The 27,336-nt window shown below is 45.2% G+C and overlaps 1 protein-coding gene across 1 annotated transcript; it reads left to right on the plus strand.

Moving 5' to 3' along the window:
• The first annotated feature begins 998 nt into the window (after positions 1-998).
• LOC132823806 (lysosomal protective protein-like) lies at positions 999-27,336 on the plus strand. Its single transcript, XM_060837840.1, has 11 exons — positions 999-1,063; positions 4,294-4,405; positions 8,217-8,354; positions 10,796-10,954; positions 12,027-12,118; positions 14,578-14,662; positions 19,635-19,784; positions 20,355-20,488; positions 22,640-22,802; positions 23,850-23,939; positions 26,656-27,336. The coding sequence occupies exons 1-11, from the start codon at positions 1,059-1,061 to the stop codon at positions 26,737-26,739; spliced, it is 1,212 nt and encodes a 403-aa protein (XP_060693823.1). The 5' UTR covers positions 999-1,058; the 3' UTR covers positions 26,740-27,336.

Here is a 27,336-nt window from a genome sequence, read left to right on the forward strand (position 1 = left end):
AGGCGGTGGATGGGAGATCCCCTGAGGTGATGAGGTCCTGGATGGTCTGGGAGATGATGGTTTGGTGGTGGGAGGTGGGGTCGTGGTCAAGGGGGCGATAAGAGGAGGCGTCCGCGAGCTGGCGTTTGGCTTCAGCGGTATACAGGTCAGTGCGCCAAACTACCACCGCGCCTCCCTTGTCTGCGGGTTTGATGGTGAGGTTGGGATTGGAGCGGAGGGAGTGGAGGGCTGCTCGTTCTGAGGGTGAGAGGTTGGAGTGGGTGAGAGGGGTGGACAGGTTGAGTCGGTTAATGTCACGGCAGCAGTTGGCTATAAAGAGGTCGAGGGCGGGTAGGAGGCCAGCACGGGGTGTCCAGGTGGATGGGGTGTGTTGGAGGTGTGAGAAGGGGTTGTCAGAGGGTGGGCGGGAGTCTTGGTTGTGAAAGTAGGCACGGAGGCGAAGGCGGCGGAAGAATTGTTCAATATCTCGCCGCGTGTTGAACTCATTAATCTGAGGGCGTAGGGGAATGAAGGTGAGGCCCCTGCTGAGGACTGATCTTTCATCCTCAGAGAGGGGGAGATCTGGAGGGATGGTGAAAATCCGGCAAGGCTGGGAGCTAGGACCTGGTATGGGACTGGAGCTGGGGGCGGGGACAGAGATCGAAGTAGGGGCGGAGTTAGACGATGTGGGGGCGGGGTTACGCGAAGCGACGAAAGACGGCGTGGGGGCGGGGTTATATGTGGTGACGAAGGTTTGCGTGGGGGCGGGGTTACGCGTAGTGACGAAAGACGGCGTGGGGGCGGGGAAACCTGAGGATTTGTGCTCCTGCAGGTTAGTGATGTCAGTGGGGGCGGAAGTGGCTGCGCCGACGGCAACCGGAGGGGCGGAAATGGTTGCGGCGACGGAGGAGTGGTGGTCATTCCCGGTGGCCGCGTGGGATAATTGTATAGTTACCCCAGCATGACAGACAACGCACAGTTAAATCAATCCCACTCTCCTGAATTCTTAGTGAGTGCAGATTCCATTTTGGATTCCTGGTCTGCTCTGAATTGGACTTTACTAAACTGTGGACTTGCTGATGAGGTAGAATTGGAGAGATTGAGATATAGGAGGGGTCTGCTTTTACTCGCTTTTCAATTAATTCTATTTGTGAGCTGTGATGCTTTCTTTTGTTTCATGTCCCATTGACATCCAGCTCAGAAAATGGGTTAGTTAACGGAAGGTAATTGCTTGTGGGACATATAATCAGCAAGAGCAAGAAATAAAACAAAGTAAAAGACTTTAATGTAGCATTTCTTACAACTACATTTCAAAGTGTGGCCATTATTGTAAGATAGGAAATACAGCAATTGGTTTCTACAGAGCAAGCTCCCACAAACAGCGATAATGTTTCTGTGAAGGTGATAGAGGGATGTGTATTGGCACCAGGACACCAAGGAAAACTCCCTTCTCACCTTCAGCAGAAGCTGGAAGTATACACTGCTGTTTGGTTTGGTTTAACAGCTCATTTGATTCACACCACTCTGACATTGCCTCAATTGGAAGGTTTTTGACAGAAGTCTGTTAACCTCCTTCTCTCTCCAGAGATGCTTCCAGATCCACTAAGTATTTCTTGAACTTTTTAGTTTTATTTATTGTCTCAAGTCCTGGAAGTTGGGCTTGAATACAGTATGTTGTGGCTGAGAGGAAAGGGTGGTATGGCTGATCCATAAAATTTCTCAAATCCGAAATGTACCAATGAGCTCCTTTCTCCCCCAGCCCTAATCACCTTCAGTTCAATCATTCATTCTTGGGCCAGCATTCATTGCCCATCCCTGACTGACCCAGCGAAGGTGATGATGGGGCACCCATGTATTTGAAGTGCTTTAGTCCACATTGCAGTAAGAGAAGGAGTTCTGGGATTTTGATAAGTCCTCAGCTAGGTGTCCCAATAACAGCCACAAACCGTGTCACTCAGAGCGTCAGAGGAGCTTTGACCCTCAGACCTGCAGTGTGTTGGTCTGCTTGTACATGCCCTGGCTCTCAAGAACCAAACTCCCAGTTTTGGGCAAGTAGCTTATGGATTTCTTGGGAGGATGGAAAGCTAAAAGGAGTAAACCCTCACAAAAAGAACTGGAGTGAAGCCGAAAGGCGGACTAATGTCCAAATATGCCATCTTCTCAGCTTCCAAGCCAGTGTCAAATGTAAATTGTCTTTGTTGGCTAGTATAGTGACGATGGGCTGAACGACCTCATTCCACGCCAGGCATTTCTAATGCTCTTGCATAAAGCTGTATGAAAGAATGGTAGAAAATAATTGTCTGGTTGCTATGGATACTTTCCCTCCCACATGTGCATTACAACTCACTTCCTCTCTTTGTTCTCCAGATGTTTCACATGTTCGAGGGGTTAGGATACCCTCAGTGGGACAGACAATGGAGGCAGGCAGCACTTCCTTCTCTTTGAGCTATTTTTAACACTGTGGCACCGACTTGTTCTTGAACAATCATTACTTTCACAGAGATGCTGTTCCCTTTCAGTGCAGCACCAAAGGTGAGCTGCACTCTCTGAAGTGCTGTCTTTTGGACGAGAGGTTAACTTAAGGCCCTGTCTGCTTATTCAGCTGGATGTAAAAGATTGCAGAAACAAAGAGGTTCTGCTCTCTGGCCAATGTTTCCCTCAACCAATGTCACAAGAATAGTTTACCTGGTTATTCTAACTATGCACACCTAGTGGCTCCAGTGTTTCCCAAATAATAACACTCCTTCACCCCGACACTCCTTCAAAAGTACTTTCACCATGTCTGAGTTGTAAGCAATACGAAAGAAATGCATTCTCTCAACTTAAACTCCCAACATTTTACTTTCTGCGATCAGAGCCCCCCTCTCAAACGTTAAACCCATAATCAGTTTTTGCTACCATTCTCCCTCATTTACTATTCCTACAATTGGCACCTCTGGTTACATTCACAAAAGAACTGACTTGGGACAAAGTGAAACATTTTCATTGTGTTGCTGAAGGTCACACAGGAGAACACGCAGACTGTGGTGGATCAGCCATTAAAGCTGGGTAGGGAATGGAGTTACTGAGCAGAGGCAAAGGGATTATCTAAGAGTAAATATCCTGCCAGCTGTTGCTGTGTCTTTCCCAGTGAAGGAGAAACTGCCCCTGAACAGACTGCAGCAACACCTTCAAATGGTTCTGACCAGTGCTGCTGGTTTTCTCTACAGCTCCCTCCTTTCAGTTCAGGTATAACAGGTGGCCTCAGTGCCCCTGGGCTAGGGAAGAGGAAAGTGTTCAGGCTTCCCACACCTAATCCTGTAGGAACAATAGGCCATTCAGCCCCTCCAGCCTGCGCTGCCATTCATCAGCTCATGACTGATTTGCATCTTGACTTAATCTCGCCATCTTTACCTCATTTCCTGATTGACTTTACCCAACAAAACTCTGTTGGTCTCAATCCTGAAAGCTCCAATTCTCCACAGAGAGAATCCACTGCTTTTTTGGATGGACTTCCAGATTTTGTCTAAAGTGTCAGATCCCAAAGGATCTAACTGTACTTTTAAGATTAAGTGTCCTTGGTATAGATTTAACCAAGTAAAGGAAATAGATTCCTCGTGTCAGCCTCATTGAATCCTTTAATGCGTCAAAGTTTCCAGCTGCATCCTTTTTTTGGATAATGCATGCATCTGTCAACTGGGTGGACAGAATCAATGTTTTCAGTGATTGAGGGCAAGAATTTAAATGGCCATTACAAAACACATGGGTAATAATGGGATAGTGTAGGTTAAGTGGGATGTAGATTGGTTTCACAGGTCAGCACAATATCGAGGGCTGAAGGGCCTGTACTGTGCTGTGATGTTCTATGTTCTAAGTAGTCTGATGGGAGATTCTCCTCCAAGTGGGGTAGTCCAAACCAGTGACTTGAAAAGATCAGAGGTGACATTGTTCCCATTGTTGCAAGGATCATAAACCAGAGAGTCTTGATTGAAAACAATTGGCAAACAAACCAGAGGCAACATAAGAGACAACGTTTACACAGAATGTCGTTTGAGTCTGGAATGCACTATCTGAGAGCATGAGGGAGGCATATTCAATCACACTTTGCAAAAGGGAATAGGACAGTTATATAAAAAGATCTGTATGACTATACAAAATAGGCAGGCGAGTGGAAATTACTGAGTTGCACTGACAGAGAGCTGGCATGGTTACAAACAGCTGGATATCTTCTCTTTGTGCTGGTACCATTCAAGACCCTGAAATTATTCCACATTTCTTCAGCGACTTGCAGAGTCCTCAGTGGAGGATGTTAATTTTCCAATGTGTCTCCTGTAGGTTTGTAACGTCCCAGAGAAACCCAGAAACTGACCCTGTGGTCCTGTGGCTGAACGGTGGGCCTGGGTGCAGTTCCTTAGATGGATTACTTGCTGAAAATGGACCTCTGCACGTAAGTATTTTCTTTACTGTAGGGTGATGATTGAGATTCACTGCTGACTAATCTCAGGCAGAGCATCAGTGTTAGCTCCGGCATTCAATAAGATCATAGCTAGTCTGATTGTGGCTTTTACTCCAGCTTTGTGACTGATCTCCCCCCAGCCATGCCATTAATAACTCTTAACTCCATAGGCTATCAAAAATCTGTGTAACTCAGCCGGGGATAAACATTAAAGACCCAACCTCCAGTACTTTCTGAGGAAGAGACTCCGACAGAGAAATGACCTCTAAAAGAAAAAAAATCTGTAAGATTTCACTAAAATCACCCATCATTGTTCTAAATTCCAATGGGCAAAGGTCCAACCTGTTTATCCCTTCTTCATACGTAATAAATGAGTCGTGTAAACCTTCTCTAACTGCTGACAAAGCAGTCTTTTTCTAAAAATAAAGACAGTACACCAGAAATGGTCTCACCATTGTTCTGTACAGCTCAAGTAAAATATCCCTGGTCTCACATTCCATTCCCCTTGCAACAAACAACATTTAATTTACCTTCCTAATCACTTGCTGTACTTGTATTCCAATTTTGTGATTCATTATCAGTCATTCAGAGCCCTTTGTACCACGAAATTCTTAAAACTGTCTCCATTTAATGAGTATATTTTTCTAAAACTCTTCCTGCCAAATGGACAGGTTAGACAAGCAGAAGGCTTGCACTTTGGAAAAAAGAATAAAAGCATAGACTACTTTCTAAACGGTGAGAAAATTCATAAAGCCAAAGTACAAAGGGATCTGGGAGTGCTAGTCGAGGATTCTCTAAAGGTAAACATGCAGGTTGAGTCCGTGATTAAGAAAGCGAATGCAATGTTGTCACTTATCTCAAGAGGGTTGGGCTATAAAAGCACCGTTGTGCTACTGAGACTTTATAAAGCTCTGGTTAGGCCCCATTTGGAGTACTGTGTCCAGTTTTGGTCCCCACACCTCAGGAAGGACATACTGGCACTGAAGCGTGTCCAGCGGAGATTCACATGGATGATCCCTGGAATGGTTGGTCTAACATACGAGAAATGGCTGAGGATCCTGGGATTGTATTCATTGGAGTTTAGAAGATTAAGGGGAGACTTAATAGAAGCTTACGATATAATACATGGCTTGGAAAGGGTGGACGCTAGGAAATTGTTTCCGTTAGGCGAGGAGACTAAGACCCGTGGACACAGTCTTAGAATTAGAGGGGGTCAATTCAGAACAGAAATGCGGAGACATTTCTTCAGCCAGAGAGTGGTGGGCCTGTGGAATTCATTGCTGCAGAGTGCAGTGGAGGCTGGGACGCTAAATGTCTTCAAGGCAGAGATTGATAATTCCTCGTGACATCAAGAATCTAAGGGCTACGAGGAGAATGCGGGTAAGTGGAGTTGAAATGCCCATCAGCCATGATTGAACTCAGTGGGCCGAATGGCCTTACTTCCACTCCTGTGTCTTATGGTCTAAGGCTGGGAGAACAATGGACAAGTTCCCAATTTTCCACATTATATTCCATTTGCCAAATTTTGACCGTTCATCTAAATCTACCCATTTACATTCATAAGATCATTACCTCTTCCTGACAACATACTTTGCTACCTATCTTATATCCCTTACTGATTTTGGTCTCATCTGCAAATTTAGCTCCATTACATTGAGTCCATTATTAAGGATGAGTCTGTGGAGTAATTGGAAGTGCATGGTAAAATAGGATTCTGTCAGTACGGCTTCATCAAGGAGAGGTCATTCCTGACAAATCTGTTACAATTTGTTGACTAGATAACAATCAAATTAGACAAAGAAGAGCCAGTGGATGTGATCTATTTGAATTTGCAGGAGGCCTTTGACAAGGTCCACACAGAAGGCTGCTAGTTAAGATAACAGCCCATGGTGTACAAGGCAAATAACTGGTATGGATAGAGGATTGGCTGACTGGCAGAGAGTGAGGATAAAAGGGACTCTTCCAGGTTGGCAGCCAGTGACTAATGGAGTTCTGCAGGGGTTGGTTTTAGGACAATTCACATTATACATCAATGATCTGGAGGAAGGAACTGAGGCATACTGGACACATTTGCAGATGACCAAAAGATAGGTGGAGGGACAGGTAGTATGAGGAAGTGGAGAGGCTGCCGAAGGACTTGGACAGACTAACAAAGTGGGCACGGAAGCAGCAGATGAAATAGAATGTGGGAAAGTGTGAATTTATAGACTTTGGTAGGAAGAAGAGGTATAGACTATTTTCTGCACACACTGTTCTGAGGAATGGTCACCGAACCTGAAACATTAACTCTGACTTTTCTTCACAGGCCTGCTCGGCTTTTCCAGCAACTTTTGTTTTTGTTCCTGATTTACATCCACAGTTCTTTCAGTTTTTAGACTATTTTCTAAAGGGGAAAGACTTCAGAAATCTGAAACACAAAGGATTAGGAGTCCTGGTTCAGGATTCTCTTCACGTTAACATACAGGTTCAGTTGACAGTTAGGAAGGCAAATGCAAAATTAGCATCCAAGAGGGTTTGAAGACAAGAACAGAGATGTACAGCTGAAACTGTAAGGCTTCATCTAGTCAGACCTCATTTGGAATATAGTGAGCAGTTTTGGGGTTTACATCTAAGGAAGGATGCACTAGCCTTGGAGGGGGTTCACAAGTGATTTACAAGAATGATCCCAGGAATGAAGGGCTTGTCATATGAGGAGCAATTGAGGACTCTGGATCTGTATGGAGTTTAGAAGGATAAGTGGGATATCTCTTGAAGCTCACAGAATACTGAGAGGCCTGGATAGAGTGGGTGTGGAGAAGATGTTTCCACTAGTAGGAGAGACCAGAACCCGAGGGTACAGAGTGAAGGCACAACCCTTTAGAACTGAGATGAGGAAAAGTTTCTTCAGCCAGAGGATGATGAATCTGTGTAACTCACTGCTACAGACGGCTGTGGACTCCAAGGTTATGATAGAGATAGATGAGTTCTTGGTTAGTAAGGGGATCAGATGTTATTGAGGTGGGTGGAGGAACAGAAGAATGGAGTTGAGAAACATATCAGCCATGATCAGACAACAGAGCAGAGTGGATAGGTCGAATGGCCTCATTCTGATCCTATTTCTTATAGTTCCCTCATTCAAGTAATGTAGGTTGCAAATAGTTCAGCTCAAGTATTGATCCCTGCAGCAAAGTACTCCCTCTGTCAAATCCGTCAACAGACTTATGGTATAGTAGGACAATGGTGACTTTATCTTTGTTTGTATTACTTACAGTTTACCAACCCAAAAATGACCCAATTTCTCTGTTTAATGTGCTGCCTGTTAATTTATAAATCCAGTGTCTGTGCTAATATGTTACTCCCTACACCATGAGCATTTGTTTTGTGCAATACCCTTTGATGTAGCATCTTGTCCAGTTCCTTTTGGAAATCTAAGTATATCTGCTGATTCCCCCTTTTTCCATGTTACTTGTTACTTCCTCAAAGAACTGTAATGCCAGAACACATTATGGTTATCCGGCGATAATCCTGAATAAAGATGATCCATTTGCTGTTGTCAATCCACTCCCAGTATCTGAAAATTATAACCAATGTCCACAATCCAAGCACCCAGGATGCCAGGCAGTGGTAATTCAGAGACAGGGTGCAGGGGAGTGTGGAACGTGAGTTCGAGGATTGGTGGTGGTGGGGGGGGGGGGGGGGGTGAGGGGGTTGGTGGTGGTGAGGGGGTGGGGGGGATGGGGGTGGGGTGGGGAGGGGATGGGGTGGGGGGAGGGGAGTTGGTTACAGTGGATCCTGGTCACTGACTGCAATGTGTTACTTCCAGGTGGACAGCGATGGCAGAACACTCTACATCAATCCGTACAGCTGGAATAAGGTGGCTAATGTCCTGTACCTGGAGTCCCCGGCCGGAGTTGGCTTCTCCTACTCGGATAATCAGAACTACGCCACCAACGATAACGAGGTATTTGTGCCCAAGGCCCCGCCAGCTGCTGCTGACTGGGTGCAGTCAAGGGTGAACTGCATCAATACTCAATTCCTTCAGCAGTCACGTGAAATATCCCATAATCAAGAGACTTGTGACGGCGGACGGGGCCCGGACCAAGTCCACAAGTGTTTACACTGGAGAGGATGTTGAATAACTAACGGTCTGTTGCCAGGCTTCCAGTGACGGCGCCATGTTGGGGCAGACTGGAGCCGCGCACGCGCACTGTTCCAGGCCTCCAAGACCGCACTGCGCATGTGCAAAGGACTGGCGCAATGTCCACGTGGTGGTGGGGGGCGTCGATTTGTTTCAGGGTGAAGACAGATCAGCTCGTGGGGAGAGGGAGAGATCAACGCGTGGAGGGCGGCGACAGATTAACTTACCGAGGAGGGGTTTAGGCTGGGAATGAGGGGGGGAGGGGGAAGAGAGATCGGCCAGTCCGTTCTTTTCAATGCCACCCCCCCTCTCTCCCCAGTGGGGCATTTGTGAATGCTGCCTGTCCAGGCTCAGTGTGTGGGTGAGAGAGAGAGCAGTGGGTACATGTTTGCAATGTCACCTCACACTGGGTATTTAATGTAGTGCTGGCATGAAACAAAGTGTGTGCATGCACAAATGCATCACGTAAACTTTGCATCTCCAGCAGCCATGCTTAACCTTGTGAACACAGCCCAGTCCATCACGCAAGTCTTCCATCCATTGACCACCATCCTTGCTTCCCGCTGCCTCCGGAAGCCAGCCAGCATAATCAAAGACCCTGTCCACCCTGGTTATCATCTCTTCCAACTTCTTCTTTAGGGTAGAAGATCAAAAGGCTTAAGCACACGTACCAACAGATTTAAGAACAGCTTCTTCCTTGCTTTGCACATTCTCTCCGTGTATGCGTGGGTTTCCTCTGGGTGCTCCGGTTTCCTCCCACAGCCCAAAGATGTGCAGGTCAGGTGAATTGGCCGTGCTAAATTGCCCATAGTGTTGGGTGCATTAGTCAGAGGGAAATGGGTCTGGGTGGGTTACTCTTCGGAGGGTCGGTGTGGACTTGTTGGGCCGAAGGGCCTGTTTCCACACTGTAGGGAATCTAATCTAATCTTTATTAGACTTCTGAATAGAAGTCTGAATAGGCCTCTCAAATTTCAAACTTAATGTTGACCTCGGGCTCTTTATGCACCTTGCCTGCAGTCATAACATTGAATTCCTCACCCTTACGCACTTTATATGGTATAAACTGCCTGAACTGAATGCAAAACAAAACTTTTCACTGTGCCTAGGTACATTTGACAATAATAAATCAAATCAAGAAATTAAAAATCATAATTAACAATGTAGAACACCTATCCCCTACCAAACCAAAACATCACATTAACAGACAGGAGCAGGTAGAAATGTGTTCGCAAATATAAATCATGAAATGTAGGGCTGTTTATTTCCTGCATCCAACCAATGATACGTCATGCAAGGTAGCTACTGAATACCTGATGTTAACTGGCACATGTCTCTCTCTGTAAAGAGGTGATTTTATACTGCAAGCTCCTCACTGATTTGTTTGGAATCTGAAACACTAATTTTTGGTCCAGTGTTCACACTGAGAAAAGGTGGATGATTACACACTGTTAATCCAGATATCAGCTTGTGACCCTTCCTTCACTGATATTCGGAATCATTTACAAATTTACATGCTTTCATTTTTACTTCCACTTAATAACATGCCCACAGGAGAACTCCCCCTGCGGGACTTGATCATGAACCTCTATTGTACTGATGCTGCTCCCTGCACAACAACACTTTCCTTACTCTAATTCATCCATGTTTAACTCTCATTGGAATTTTGGCCCTTGATCTATGCCTATTTTTTGTTCACATCACTGCGTTGGTAATAGTTAGAAGCCCCTCTGATACCTGAGCATATGAAATACATCAGATCCCCAGGACTTAAAATACTCCTTCCTGTCACTAGTTAATCCAATCATATAAAAACTTGGATTTCATTAGTGCCTTTCACAACCTCAGTTAATTCCAAATGCTTCAGCAACAAACATGGGTTTTTGAAGTGTAGCCTGTTGTAATGTGGAAGCCAGTTTGGACAGAGTAAGGTCCCACATTTTGCATCATTCCCAAGTTCTTTAAAACAATGCCATGGATCTGTTACATCTATCAGAGAAACATTGGGGACCTCGGTGTAGTGTTTCAGCAGTTCTTGGAATAGTGCATGACTAGTTTAGTACCAGCATTGGCTCTTAGTCTGGATTGGTCACTGAAGGCTCTCAAGGTCCACACCTTCTGAATTGGAGGCAGAGGTACCCACTGAGCCACAGGTGAAATCTGAATATCTTTGGAAGTGAATGAATTCCATCTCATTATGATTTCTTCACCCTGTGGGAAACACAGCACTAAGCCCTGATCTCATAGTCTTCTCCCCACTTTGCTAGGTTGCAGAAAACAATTACCTGGCCCTGCAGGATTTCTTCAGTAAGTTCCCCAGCTTCAAGAGCAACGATTTCTACATCTTTGGTGAAAGCTATGGAGGCGTCTATGTACCGACCCTGAGCCTGAAAGTTGCGGACGGATCAGCTCCGATTAACTTCAAGGTATTTTGCAATTCCTTCTGCTGTAGACTTGGATCTGTCTCTTTCGGTTCCCCCAGCCCTGTGTTCCTCTAGCTGTCATTGTTGGATGGAGTGTCTCTGTTGTAATCAGGAACACTAACCCGTCCACATACTCTGAACATGGGATTGAAGCATGAGCTAAAGGGGTGTTAATGTGAGAGAATAAGGAACATGTATTTCATATTTTGTCACAACATCCCAAACAGCCTCTCAGCAACAGAGGTATTGATTAAGTGTAACCAGTATTGTAATGAAGCCAATGTGTGCAGAAGAGCTTTCAATAACAGCAATGTGATAATGGCTGGAGAAATCTGATTGACTGATGTGACAGAAAGATTAAATTTGGGGGAACCACACATTGCTCTTCTCCAAATAGTGGCATGGGATCTATCATCTCCATGGGTGGCTCAGTGGTTAGCACTGCTGCCTCACAGCGTGAGGAACCTGGGTTCATATCCAGCCTGTCTGTATGGAGTTTGCACGTTCTCCCTGTGTCTTTGTGGGTTTCTTCCAGGTGTTCCCACAGACCAAAGATGTGCAAGTTAGGTGGTTTGACCATGCTAAATTGCCTGTAGTGTCCAGGGACGTGTAGGTTAGGTGGATTAGCCATGGGAAATGCAGGGTTACAGAGAGGAGGGGGTTGGGTCTGGTTGGGATCCTGTGCAGAGGGTCAGTGTGGACTTGATGGGCCAAATGACCGGTTTTCACACTGTAGTAATTCCATGATCTGAAGGGGCAGAGATTTAGTTTAACTTCTCATAAAGAAACAGTATCTCTGTTAGTGAATAACTCTCAGATCTCAGTCTTGCCCTCCAATATGTGCAATGGGAATCAAACCCATTATCCCCTCACTCAGGGTGAGAATGATCCTTGCTGGTGTGGGCTACAGTGTTTCCATATGTTAGAAATCAGGTGCAGTGGGCACCATTCAATCCCCCAGCCAATGCCTAGTGTCCAATGACTATCAGCATCTGTATGTACTGGAGTCAATCCAGGGGGTGGAGCGTGGGCAGGAGCCAAGCTTGTTGTGGTGAAACTACATTCTGTGTTCTAGGGCTTTGGAGTTGGGAACGGACTGAGCAGCACATTCTACAATGACCAATCACTTGTCTATTTTGGATATTACCATGGACTCTTTGGGGACACGTGAGTGTTACGCAAACTGAGCACATCAAATCATAGCGTGTGTTGGTCTAAACCAGGGAACCGCTCTCACCCAGTCTGAAATGTTGCGCAGAGCAGGGTTGAATCTGTTCAATGTGGGTCAACCTGTTCCCACTGAAGAAACTATGGCTTTCATTCCCAGCGGTAATTTCAGTAAAATCTTTAAGGTTCTGAGGGAGTTTGACAAAGTGGCTGTTGTAAAGAGCCCAAAATCAGAGGTACTGGTTCAAAATAAGGTGTTAAGAAGACAGAGCTGAAGAAGATCCTCGTCTCTCAGAAGGTTATTACACTTTGGAATTCTTTCCCTCAATGAGCAGTGGAGCCTGGTTCTGAATTAGGTAGAGTTTTAATTTACAAGGGACTCAGAGCTTCTAAAGGGCAGGCAGGGATGTGAAGTGGAGGCTACAATTTGATCATTAGTGAATAGCCTGCTCAGTTACTTTTGCTTTTGCAGGTAGCTAGGATTGTCTCATTCGAAAATTACTAACAACTAGAAGACAATAGATACAAGGATAAGGAGCTTTATCTCACTTGAGCTCATTTTGGAAAACATGACAAGCTGCACTTTGGACTCTCTCTGAAGAAAACAGAAGGGAGGCCAAGAGGAATTAGTATTTGTGGGTTATGGGGTCTTGTCCTTTTTCCAACTGCTCTCTGAAAAACTTGGACCAAGATGAGGAGTGCAGAATGCGGGGACAGTGTCTGCAGGTGATCTGAAGGCGTAAAAAGAGTTTGGATAAGTTGGAAGGTACATTTTTTTCCAAAAGTATCACTTCATTAAAGCGTCCATTCTTCAATACCTCACTTTGAATGGAAAGGAAATGAGAAACAAGTCAAATAGACAGAGGCAAAGAAAAATACGAGAGAAGGAGCAAAGGAGAAATAAGTGAATGAGATATTCTTCGACTTACCCTGTTCATTGTCACAGGAGTTACATTCCTAGGTTCTAATTTCTAATAGAAACTACCCTCATGTATTTCGAGCACTGTAATTGCACCATCTCAGAAAGTACTGCTGCATAATCCCAACTGGTAGGAAAGTGTAATTCCATTGACAGTTCACATTTCAAATCCAGACACAAGTTCACCATGGGAAAAACTGACAAAAAGTTAGATTTTGCAGATAGGAAATGCAGCTACAGATGCTAAAAAATATAATTGTAGGTAGTTTCAGCAAGTGACATTTTTATGACAAATTCTCAGGACACCGTTGATTGAACTGACAAACAACAGGCACCGCAGCAAACAAACGCAGCTGTTGTCTATTTGCTGGAGAAGCTCAGCAGGTCTGGAGCATCTGTGGAGAGAGAGAGAGGCCAAATTAACGTTTCCAGGTCCAGTGACCATTCTGGAAAAAAGATTACTAGACTCGAAGCGTGTACTCTGCTTTCTCTCCACAGATGCTGCCAGACCTGCTGAGTTTCTCCAGCAATTTCTGTTTCTAGTTTCAATTTACAGCACCTGCAGTTCTTTGTTTTAGTGTCTGAGGCACTATTTTTGCAGCTTTGGGTAATATCTTCAGCCCAGAACAAGCCCAATGGTGACCCTTGGGATAAATTGACCAAGGAATTTCCCAGCTTCTTTAAGTTGTAGTCAGGTCTTTGGGCCTGTTTGTTTCCATCTTGCTTTGTGACTTGTGGGAATCTTTGGCATGAATGCCCAATCCTGGTATCCTGAGAGGGTAGTGGGGGTAAGCTGATGACAGTTTGCACAACCATCGCTTAGCCTGTTTTCTCGTATTCACAAAGATTGCAAATTTTTAAAAGATAACATTTCACACCTTTATGGGAAGTCAACTATAAAATTATGTCTTTTCATAATCCAAAGATGTGCAGGTTAGGGTGGATTGGCCAGGCTAAATTACCCACACTGTTCAGGGATGTGTAGGTTAGGTGCATTAATCAGGGGTAACTATAGAATAACAGGGTAGGGGAATGGGTCTGGGTGGGTTACTCTTCAGAGGGTCAGTGTGGACTTGTTGGGCCGAAGGGCCTGTTTCCACATTGTAGGGATTCTATGATTCTACAGGGAGATGGAATCCCACTCATTGAGAACACTGTGGAGTGAGCGTTCAAATTAAATACAGCAACCTCATTCAATTCATTGATTTCTATTGGAATATATGGAACCTGCAACATTGCCCTCAAGACAAAATTGTATCGATAATAGATACTGATGTATTCACTGGATTCTGTGCTGATTGACAATATCAGGGTTCCAAATTGAGGAATACGATACTTGGCTGTTACCTGCTGAGATAAGGAACTCAATTTGTAGACGCAGGAGATTGAACTTGACGTGAGGAGACTGAGGCAAGAGGATAGGATGGGAAGGATGGCAGTGTCTCCTCATGGTGCTGCCTGGCCCTCAACACATAAAGATGTGATCTTGACCATGTTATTCTCTCTCTCTCTTTCTCTCTCTCTTTCTTCTCCAATTAAGATTATGGAGCAACCTGAACACGTACTGCTGCCAAGGTGGATCCTGCAACTTTGTCAACAATGACAACTATTATTGCCAAGAATCGGTAGGTGCCCCTCACTTACCTACTGACCCCCGTCCCCCCGACACTCTGCATTTGCTCTCTGATTCTGCAAACTTAGATATAAGAAACATAGACAGGTATTTATATAGCGCCTTTCACAACCTTGGAACATCATGATTTTGAGATGCCGGTGTTGGACTGGGGTGTACAGAGTTAAAAATCACACAACACCAGGTTATAGTCCAACAGGTTTAGTTGGAAGCACTAGCTTTCAGAGCGCTGCCCCTTCATCAGGTGGTTGTGGAGGATACAATTGTAAGACACAGAATTTATAACAAAAATTTGCAGTGTGATGTAATTGAAATTATATATTGAAAAATACCTTGACTGTTTGTTAAGTCTCTCATCTGTTAGAATGATGATGATTGCTTCACTTCTTTAATATGTAAATCACAAAAACTTTTTTTAAAAGTTACATTCTCAGGTTAACTGTAACAATTGGTGTCAGCCAGATAAGATGTTGAAGGTGTTAGCCCCCTGTGTTCTGTTGTCTGTGCCATAATGTTTAGATTGGTGTACATAGTTAAAAATCACACAACACCAGGTTATAGTCCAAAAGGTTTAATTGGAAACACTAGTTTTGGTGGCTGGACAACCAAATAAAGGGGCAGTGCTCCGAAAGCTAGTGTTTCCAATTAAACCTGTTGGACTATAAAAGGTATTGTGTGATATTTAACTTGGAACATCATAAACACCTCAGTTAAGTATCTTTGAAGTCTGGTTTAATGTCATAAATGAGAGAGCCAAATTACACACAGCAAGATCCACAAACAACATTGTGACATGTCAGATGGATTATTTTCAATGATACCCATTACACTGATCTCTGACGCACTTTGAATAGCAGCAAGACATCATTCCTGTTTCTTATGTTCTCACTGGAGGGATGGCAGGTCTCTGTTCCACATCACAGTCAGCAGAACTTCCTTAACTTTGCACTTTCTGCCTCTGTCTGTAAAGCTCAGTACCCCATAGGGTTTCATAACCGGCTTATCAACTTCACCTTCCATCTTCATAGATTTACCAATGTGACTGTCAGTTTATATGTCAGTTCAGTCCTGTTACCTTCTCTGAGGAACAACAGTACATATGTAGACGAAGACACCTAGAGCTCTATAAAACTACAAGTAGTTTATTAAGTACAGTCAGTTCTACTATAATGTGTAGTTCCGTTCTTGTGCAATCCCACGTTATAAGAAAATTGTGTAAAGCTGCACCATTTAAGCAAAGGGACTGGGATTGATGTATGAGCCCTGATGGACAAGCTGCACGACGTCTTCAGCACCCCTGCAGACGGAACGCAGCGTAGATACACCTGGTCACGGGCAGACGGGTCTATCCGCTCAAGGATAGATTACCTGTTTGTGTCCCGAACGCTCTCAGTCAGATCCATCGACGTCAAGCCAGTGTTCTTCTCTGACCACTGCCTCCTGCTGGCCGACTGTCACCTACAGGACGAGCAGCGGGCAGGTAAGGGAACGTGAAAGCTAAACACAAAGCTGTTGACCCCAGGAAACATTGAGGAGCTCAAGAGGGCCTGCACAGGTTGGAGAACCGTGAAGCTCCTCTTTGAGTCTCCAGCGGACTGGTGGGAAACAGTAAAAGGGAACATCAAGAGGTTCTTCATCCTCAAAGGTGTTCCGGAGGCGAGAGAGAGGCGGGGTAAACTGTCCCAGCTCCAGGAAAGTATGCAGAACCTGCTCCTGCTGTAGATGATGGGGGTCAATGTCATGGAGGACCTTAAGGAGGTGAAGGGCCAGCAAGCCTCGCTCTTTGCCTCATCGGCTTCCAAGATAATCTTCCGGTCCAGGGTCCGCTCGGTGGAGCAGGACGAGACGTGCTCACGTTTCTTCTTCCAGAAGGTGCACAAAGAGAGCTCTGTGCTCAGCAGCCTGAAGGAAGAAGATGGCTCGACAACGTCATCTCAGGCTGACGTCATGAGGATCAGTAAATCCTTCTATGCCAGTCTGTATGACGCAAAGCCGACCAACAGTGTGGCCTCCCAGTCGTTCCTGTCGTCTATCACAGAGGTTTTAGACGACAGAACACGCGAGAGGCTGGACCAGCCGCTATCTCTGGACGAGCTGACCAAGGCCCTCGAGTCCTTCGAAAAGAATAAAACTCCCGGAAGCGACGGCTTACCGGTCGAGCTCTATTCCGCTCTGTGGGACTTGATTGGCCGGGACCTGCTGGAGGTGTATGTCAGTATGCTTCAGGCAGGTACCATGAGCGAATCCATGAGGAAAGGCATCATCACCCTCATCTACAAGCGGAAGGGGGAGAGGGAGGAACTCAAAAATTGGAGACCAATTTCACTGTTGAATGCGGATTACAAAATTCTGTCAAAGGTAATCGCCAACCGGGTCAGGTCTACTCTGGGGTCAGTGATTCACCCCGACCAAACCTGTGCTGTGCCGGGCAGGAAGATCGCTGAGAGTCTCGCACTCCTCAGGGATACAATCGCCTACGTGCAGGACAGAGGGTTGGACACCTGCCTGATCAGCCTGGACAAGGAGAAAGCCTTTGACAGGATATCACACAGGTATATGAGAGATGTTCTCTCCAAAATGGGCTTTGGGGAGGGAATCTGCAATTGGATCAGACTGCTCTACACCAACATCGTCCGTGCTGTCTCAATCAATGGGTGGGAATCAGATAGCTTCCCAGTCAGATCTGGAGTCAGGCAGGGCTGCCCTCTCTCTCCTGCCTTGTTTGTGTGCTGCATAGAGCCATTTGCCGAGTCCGTTAGGAAGGATGCAAGCCTGAGAGGGGTGACTATTCCTGGCAGCGGGGGGCCTGCAGGTTAAGGTCTCCCTCTACATGGATGACGTCACCGTTTTCTGCTCAGATCCGCTGTCCGTGCGCAGACTCATGTGCATATGTGACCAGTTCGAACGGGCCTCAGGGGCCAAGGTAAACCGAGGCAAGAGCGAGGCCATGCTCTTCGGGAACTGGGCCGACCAATCCCCAATCCCCTTCACCGTCAGGACCGATCACCTGAAAGTATTTGGTTCGGGGGGGGGGGGGTGGGACATGCGCTAAGTCTTGGGAGGAGCGTATCAGCAAAGTGAGACAGAAACTGGGCAGATGGAAGCTACGGTCGCTCTCCATCGTGGGAAAAAACCTGGTCATCAGGTGTGAGGCACTGTCATAGCTATTATACGTGGCACAGGTCTGGCCTATCCCCAGAACTTGTGCCACTGCAGTCACCCGGGCCATCTTCCAGTTTATATGGAGGTCAAAGATGGACCGGGTCCGAAGGGACTCGCTGTACAAAGATATGGGCAACGGGGGAAAACATACATGCAATGCCACCCTCATCCTGATGGCCACCTTTGTGTGTGGCTGCATCAAGCTGTGCGTGGATCCCCGATACGCAATCACCAAGTGTCACTACGTACTGAGGTTCTACCTGTCCCCGGTGTTGCGAAGGATGGGCCTGGCCTGGCTGCCGCGGAACGCTCCGAGTAGTTGGACTGTTCCGTATCACCTGTCCTTCTTGGAGAAGTTTATGAAGAAAAACATCTTTGACCATAAGTCCATCAGGAAGTGGTCAGCATGTAGTGTCCTTGAGACCCTTCGGGAAAAGGAGAGGGCGGATCTTATCGAGTGGTTCCCTGAGCAGACTGTCAAAGCCATTTGGCAGAATGCCTCATCGCCAGAACTTTCCAACAAGCACCAAGACATGGCTTGGCTGGTGGTGAGAAGGGCTCTGCCAGTGAGATCCTTTATGCACGCCCGGACTCTCAGCCGCACCGCACGCTGCCCTCGAAGCTGCTGCCGGGGGGGATGAGACTGTCACACACCTGCTTCTGGAATGTGCCTATGCAGAGGAAGTCTGGAGAGGAATGCAGTGGTGTTTGTCGAGGTTCGTCCTGAGCAGCGCCGTGACGCGGGACTCCGTGCTCTACGGCCTGCTCCCCGGGATGCACACCGAGACGAACATCAACTGTGCCTGGAGGATCATCAACTCGGTGAAGGACGCTCTCTGGGTGGTCCGAAACCTGTTGATCTTCCAGCTGAAGGAGTTGACCCCGACTGAGTGTTGCAGACTGGCACATTTCAAGGTCCAGGACTACGTGTTGTGGGACGCGCTGAAGCTTGGGGCAGCTGCCGCCAAGGCGCGGTGGGGAAAGACCACCGTGTAACATCTGCCTGCCTAAAGAAGAACAGGGGGCCCACGTAGTCATTTGGGCTCTGCTGATGCCTCAGTTAATGTTTACATATATATGGCATGACCAACTGTACAGACCATCAAATTATTTTATATTTTTGAAATTTAAAAAAGTGAACATGCTTTAAATGTTCGTGCTATAGAAACAGTGTCCCCAATTTGTCAATCGCATTAAAGCGAATTCGCATTAACGAAACGTGTGTTAGAGCAGAACGACCTGTACTTAAATGAACAACACACACTTTTAGCAACTAGAGAGACTTCAATCACTGTCTTTCACTCCACTTAGTAAACTCAGATGTTATTACCCAGGAGAGTTCACAGCTGGCCTGGCTGATGTCTTCACCATGCCTCGTGGCATTAGATACTTCTTGCACAGCACGAATCTTTGAAGTGTTGCTGAACAAAAGGATTTCTTCAGGCTCTTTATACACTAAGCTCTGTGCCAAGCGTGTGCCTTATATTTACAATTATCTGTGCACGTAACCAATCCAAATGTTTTGACCAAATATATGCCTTCTGTGGTAGAGCCAGCCTTTATTAATTTCCTGCAGGTTTAACTCTTAGCAGACCTGCATGACTCACCCACTCTCTATTCACATAACAACCCATTGTTCAGCCTCTTATCAGGTCCTATTATCTTCAGCCTCATCCAACAATCCTTAGGCCAGATGCAAGTTCCCAGTTGAAGGGAGTGACAGATGAGGTGTGAAGGTGACAGGCTGTTGGATACTCAGGGGACCTGAGAAAGCAGCCATTGACAACTTATTGTCTTTCCAGGTCCAGGAGGTCTTCATGATCATCTACAATAGTGGACTCAACGTGTACTCGCTGTATATGAACTGTGCTGGTGGAATACCAGGAAGTAACTCACGCTTCCACACAGATCTCAAGAACCTCTTCCGATATTACAACTTTGAAATACCAAAGGTACTGAACATCTATTTCCATCCTGTATATAATCCCAATGGATCCAACCTCTTCCCTCGCGCTGTCACTATATAGAATCCTAATGGATCTGATCTCTTCCCATTCACTCTCACCATACAAAATCCCAATGGATTCAACCTCTTCCTATTCACTCTCACTATATAGAATCCCAATGGACCCAACTTCTTCCCACTCACTCTCACTGTATAAAATCCCAATGGATCCGATCTCTTCTCAGTCACATTGACTGGACAGAATCCGAATGGACCAATCTCTTCCTGCTGTCACTGTACAGAATCCCGTTGAACACAGCTTCTTTTCACTATACAGAATTCCAATGTACCCAAACACTTCCCTTAACTCCAAATTGACAGAATCCCAATGACCCATTCTTCTTGCATGTATGGATTTCTTGATCTCACTGTCAATTAGTCACCAATTAAGGAGACAATTTCGTTCATTGTATAAATTATTTTTGCCCATCTTCCTGTGACCCACTGGGTTTAATTGTGTGTGCATCTCTGGGGTATCTGTACTCTCTGTTACTCACATTTTCTTTTGCTCTTGTAGCAGAATGCAGCTACATCAAAGAACATGGCACCTCCATGTATCAATGATACCGCTCAGTGGACCTGGCTCAATCGTGCAGATGTAAGACAGGCTCTGCACATCCCAGACTTTGTCCAACCTTGGGAACTCTGCAGGTAAAAGAACATGTTTGCAAACAGACAGTATCGTATCTGCAAGATACGCCTTTGATTGGTATGGCTTGATTTAACATCTCATCCTAAAGATGGCACTCCTGACACTATGGCACACCCTCAGTACTAGGAGAAAGTGAGGACTGCAGATGCTGGAGATCAGAGCTGAAAAAATATGTTGCTGGAAAAGCGCAGCAGGTCAGGCAGCATCCAAGGAGCAGGAGAATTGACGTTTCGGGCATAAGCTTTATGCCCGAAACGTCGATTCTCCTGCTCCTTGGATGCTGCCTGAACTGCTGCGCTTTTCCAGCAACACATTTTTCAGCTCCCTCAGTGCTGCACTGGCATGTCAACTGAAATAGTCTCTTGATAAATTGGTTTAACCTCAATTGTAGACAAATGTTTCTGTTAGTGGATTAAACAATCAGTACACTAATCCACTTCAAATTGGATTGAATGGAAGTTGAAAATCTGGTAGAGATAAATTGCACAGTCAATCCATTCATTCCCATGGATAGAGATGAAGATTCACCTGTTTGCTAATGTCGAGGTCAGATTTTTTTTATGGCACAGTGGCTCAGTGGTTAGCACCGTTGCCTCACAGCGCCAGGGACCCAGGTTCAATCCCAGCTTTGGGCGACTGTCTGTGTGGAGTTTGCACATTCTCCCCGTGTCTGCATGGGTTCCCTCCAGGTGCTCTGGTTTCCTCTCACAATCCAAAGATACGCAGGTCAGATGAATTGGCCATGCTAAATTGTTCTATAGTGTTCAGGGATGTATAAGTTATGTGCATTAGTCAGGGTAAATCTGGGGAATGGGTCTGGGTGGGATACTTTTCGGAGGGTTGGTGTGGACTTGTTGGGCGATGGGCCTGTTTCCATACTGTAGGGATTCTATGATTCGACAAATGGTGAGGGATTGGGAAAGACTTTTAGTGGACCCAGGAAGCTTAAGCATTGCTGAAAAGAGACACAATGTAAGAGCTTTTTGGCTTGCACTCATCAGGACTGAGATGCAAGCAATCAAACTTAGAAAGGGAGCACCAATATATACAACATGACAGGTTGAGTTATGATTGACGTAGAGATGTAGCTGGAACTGTTGTTACCTGTTGATCTGAGTTAGTGGATGGACTTTCAGCTGAAACATTTGACTTGATGTTGTTAGATAAGAGGCAACGTTTCTAAGTGAGATAATGAGGATTAATGGGTACATGCTCAATGCAAAGGCACTGAAGGGTATGGACAAACAGAGACCCATTGGGAAATTGAATACATGATTCTCCAGGTGACCACGTAAAGATAGATAAAGCAATTGTAAAAAAAAGTCATCAGATTTTATAAATAAGGGTGAAGAGGTGATGATCAATTTATACAAAGCAATGGTTGGATCACATTGTGCAGTTTCAGGTTATGATTAAAGACACACTACAGCCACAAGATTATGGTGGTTTAAATCCTAGTATATATTCACCAGGATTCAGCCAGGATCAGGAAACAAGAGTTATGAGAGAATTGAGATATGGAACTACTCCATTTGAGTGTATTAGAAACTTCCAATGGTCTATTTTTCACTAATTTGATCTGGCTTAGGTTAAAATAATGTATTACATTATTCCAATTAATAGTATTAGATTCCCTACAGTGTGGAAACAGTCCCTTTGGCCCACATTGACCCTCCAAAGTATAACCCACCCAGACCCATTCCCCTATCCATCCCTGACTAATGCACCTAACACTATGGGCAATTTAGCATGGCCAATTCATCTGACCTGCACATTTTTGGATTCTGGGAGGAAACTGGAGCATCCGTAGGGAACCCACGCAGACACAGGGAGAATGTGCGAACTCCACACAGACAGTCACCTGAGGCTGGAATCGAACCTGGGTCCCTGGCACTGTGAGGCAGCAGTGCTAACCACTGAGCCACCATGCCACAAATCTTGGCTAATGCTGCTAATCTTGGCTAGACAGCACTTTGAGCCTGTATTGTCATTCAATAAGTCAGTGACTGATTTATAATTCAATTCCATTTTGCCCCTTGTCTAACGAATACTTTTAAATTAGAACATCTCAATTTGCTGAAGTTAAGAACTTGAGGTCGACTTTGACATATTTCTTCTAGCCAGAGCTCACCCATCTTCTCCCCTTACAGTTCTGCGGTCAGTGCAAGCTACCAACGCATGTACAGCAGCATGCAGAATTTCTATCTGCAACTGCTCAGCAAGGGTCTCCGAGTGCTGGTATACAATGGGGACACTGACATGGCCTGTAACTTCCTTGGAGATAACTGGTTTGTGAAGTCGCTGAATCAGCGGGTACGTGGCTTACCATTCAATACTTGATACCTTGAACCTTTCCAGTTTTGATATTATTCCTGTTACAGTGAGGCAGCTGATCGAGCTTTAGAGATGGTGGTAGTTAAGTGGTTGGGGGTTGGTGTAAATAGGTGGGGGTTTCCATCTGCAGATCACTGAATCCTGCTGAAAGTGGGTGGGTGAGTGGATGCTGGATTGGCTTGGGAGAGGGTGAGAGGTTTCATTAATTCTTTCCTGAATGTTGGTGTCACTGGCTGGGCCCAGCATTTACTGACTGTCCCCAGTTGCCTCTGAGAAGGTGGTGCTGAGCTGCCATCTTGAACCGCTGCAGTCCATGTACTGTGGGTAGACCTGCAATGCTGGGATTTTGACCCAGTGACAGCAAAGGGAAGGGGATATATTCCATGTCAGGACAGTGAGTGGAAGAGAACTTGAAGGGGGTGGTGTTCCCATGTATCTGTTGCCCCTTGTCCTTCTAGATAGAAGTGGTCATGGGTTTGGAAGGTGCAAGTCTGAGGATCTTGGGCAAATTTCTGCACTGCATCTTGTATTAGTACACACTGCTGCTACTGATTGTTGGTGGTAGAGGGAGTGAATAGTAAAGGTGCCGTTAAGTAGTTTTGTCCTGGAGGCTGTTGAGGCAATGAGGGTTGGTGGTGTTGAGAAAGGTATTAGAACTGTGAAGCTGAACCCAAGCTAGAGTCAATGCTTTCGGGGTGGAGTGATGGGGGAAGAGTACGGTAAACAATCTATTTTCTGTAAAGGTTGAATTGTTCGCACCTTGCTGCACTGTGAGCACAGATGCTGAGTGCTTGATCTAATTTGCTGAACTCCCCCTCTTTCACTGCTGGACAGATTCTGGAGCAATACAGTACTGTGTTTATGAGCAAGGTTCATTCAGGTCATTAATATGGGCAAAAATAACTTTGAGCTGTTTCCAATTAAGGTGGGAGCTCTGTCTGAAAACTCCAGTAAGAACCGAGTTATAGATGTGTCATTCCTAATGAATAACTAACTACATGACTGTCTAACCCCATTTTCCGACAGAAAACCCGAGACTATCAATCATGGATTTACAATGACCAGATCGCTGGGTTCTATGAACAATACGAGAACCTTACCTTCCTGACTGTCAAGGTAACATTTTTGTACAAATTTGCACTCAGAATTGACCAGATCACAAGAATAGTCATGGAATTTGCATCTGCAGTGACACTAACAATGAGAGTAACATGAGATATGCTGCAGTCTGACCACTAATCACTGAATACCAGTTACATTTATTGGGGAGACAACGATTTGTATTTGTCCCCAATCTTTGCATGTTTTAGTGAAGTCCTTTCAAAGGGCAGTCTTTGTTGCAATGCAAGGGACACACAACCACCAAGATACACCCAGCAAGTCCCAACAACCATAAATGTGATGACCTGTTCTTATGACACCGAATGATATCCGATTCACCAAACCCCTATCTTGCACTGACCTGTGACATCCTTCCATATTACACTGACCCCGATAACCAGCTTACAATGACACGTGATACCCTGCCCTGAGCTCCTCAGGACTGTTCGCGATATCCCACTTCCTCTCATCTCAGACTGACCAATGATAGTCGGCTCACATCCTCCTATCCAACCCCGAACCTATTCCACTATTCAGTGACATCATGTCTGATCTGTGACTCCATATACTTTAATATTTTTCAGTTAAGGATAATTTCAGTTACAAGGGGAAAGTGAGGACTGCAGATGGTGGAGATCAGAGCTGAAAATGTGTTGCTGGAAAAGCGCAGCAGGTCAGGCAGCATCCAAAGAGCAGGAGAATCGATATTTCGGACATGAGCCCTTCTTCAGGAATCATTCCTGAAGAAGGGCTCATGCCCGAAACGTCAATTCTCCTGCTCTTTGGATGCTGCCTGACCTGCTGCGCTTTTCCAACAACACATTCCAGCTAATTTCAATTACAACACAAGTGAAGACAGCACTCACTAAAGTGTGTACCTCTGCCTGGCTGTTTTAACCTAACGTTATGAAAATGATGCAGCTCTTCCTTGATGCTCTTTTCCGAAAAAGCTGGAGAAATGTATTTTCCTATCTCGATAAGTAGACTTGACAGGAAATCCACACCCCTTAACCTGCCCTGAAACCTCTGCTCACCCATTGGCAGCTGAGTACTACAGGTAGCACTACAGTGGCTGAGACAGCCCATGACATTCCGAATAAAACAAACCACACATTTTTAAAACAAAACTCAACTTCCCCACCTCCCAGTCATCTGGATCTGTCAAAACCTCATCATTTCTTCCTAGGGCCACAGTCTGTATACCTAGTTTTGTTGAAATCTGTCTTAGTTTTTTTTTATTCAGTCATGGGATGAGGATATCATTGGCTAGGCCAGTATTTATTGTCCGTCTCTAATTGCCCAGAGGGCAGTTAAAAGTCAACCATATTGCTGTGGGCCTGGGATCATATATAGGCCAAAGCAGATAACGATGGCAGTTCCCTTCCCTAAAGGACATTATTGAACCAGAGGGGTTTTTCCAACAATCAATCCATGGTCATCCTTAGACTCCTAATTCCAGATTTTTATTGAATTCAAATTCCACCATCTGCCACGGCAGGATCCGAAGCCGGATCCTCAGGACATTCCCTGGGTTTACTGGATTAACAGTTCAGCAATAATACCACTAGGCCATCATCTCCCCCTGAGAGTTATATTAAGATATACTATTTACAAATAAACAGATTAGAATTCTCTTTCACAAGTTAGGTGCAGAGGTGATAAACCAAAGTCCCGGCAACAATTGTTATTCAAGGAAGAGCTCCAAACAGTAACAACCTTCACAACTTGAGTCAGCAAATGTAAGGCAACAGACAGGAGGACACCATTAAGTTCATGGTTATAACAAATGCCCTGGACCTAATGAAAGCAAGACTGTGGATATTTAATGGTATTGATATGTGATGCAAATACTAAAATTATCAATGGCAAGAGGATTATGACAAGAAGTAAAAAGAAATTGTAATGAAATGTGCCAATTAGGGTGTGCAGTATGACTCCATAGCCTACCATGCCAACTTCACAGCAGGGATAAATCCAGGTGAAGTTTGCCAACATTGTGTCTGCATCATGTACTTTTGAACAAGATTTGTAATTCCTGAACTTCACAAGGCTTGAAGGAGCTATTTAGACTACAACAACCAACCCTTCATCCCTGACCCAATTCCCTCCACGCATCTCATACTCACAGTTAATAACCACGTCCTCTGTTGTCTCTTTTAATTCTTACTCTCACTTTGTTGCAAGATTGCCAATTATTGTGCACCCTTAGTTGACTTGTGATGTTGCGAGTGAACATTTCTCTTGATCGACAGGGACCCTCGCCTCCTGTAGTTTTGTACTCCTGAAACCTCTAGGGGTTCACTGGCTCTCAGTTTTCCAAGACTTTGTTCCCACTCTCCCAGCTTAGGTGATGATGTCCTGTGTGACAGCCTTCACCCAGAATTCTCAATGGATCAGAAAGTCTCTCAACAAATAGAGAGGACCAAACTGATTGGACATCAGACAACACAATGACAGCTATGATCAGATTTGTGTCTGAATGTTGGGTAGCTGGTTGGCATGGCAACGCGCATATCAGAAAATATTGTCGACATTGTGATGTTACAATATTCAGGCAAAGAATCATGGGACTGTTATGACATCACTGATCCAGTACCCAGCAACCAGATGTCCTGGACATTGGGATGTTTATATTTCAGAGAGGGCAATTAAGATGGTATTGGAGTCTGGAGTTACCAGCGTGATGTTGATGGCCATTGATCCTAATCCTTTGTTTCTCTTGTTTTCTCAGGGGGCTGGACACATGGTACCACAGTGGGCACCAGCACGAGCTTTGAAGATGTTTGAATCTTTCCTGTCCAACTCTGCATACTGATGAGGCTGCTGCCTTGACTAGACTGCCTTCTCTTGCTACTTTGTCGTTCATCTTTTTAACCTTTCTCTCACGCACAAAATGGGATTTTTATTGTAGCACAGCGAGCAAAACAAGCAGCACCAAACTGAGACAAAAGAAAACCAAACTGAAAATACCTCAATGGAGAGAAAAAAAAACAATACTAGTTAAAGATGAGCTGTTTTTAGTAATTCAGAGAATCATCTGCATTTGTTCTTATTCTGTACACGTAAGAGAACCAACATGATTGAGCAACAGCTCCAAACAATGTGCAGGACAGTCTGACTAGTCCACGGTTATATAAATAGAGCTGTTAAGAGAGCAATGCTTTCCTTTACTGATGGCAGTCTGCTCAGTAGGGGCTCTCAGAATTCCTGGAGCTATTAAAGCAACCCTGGTCAGTGTTGCCAGGACTATCTTTAATACTGCTAATGCCCATGTTTCAGGGTGAAATGCCCTCAGCAGGTTCTCTATCCTGGCTGAGTGCTGTTGCTATTTTAAGGTAAAAATCCCATTTTGGAATGAAGCGTTTCTGTAATTTTGGGATTGCTAATCATTGGAACGTCGAATGTCCACAAG

The sequence above is a fragment of the Hemiscyllium ocellatum genome, chromosome 17, assembly GCF_020745735.1.
Source record: "Hemiscyllium ocellatum isolate sHemOce1 chromosome 17, sHemOce1.pat.X.cur, whole genome shotgun sequence".
Lineage (NCBI taxonomy): Eukaryota > Metazoa > Chordata > Chondrichthyes > Orectolobiformes > Hemiscylliidae > Hemiscyllium > Hemiscyllium ocellatum.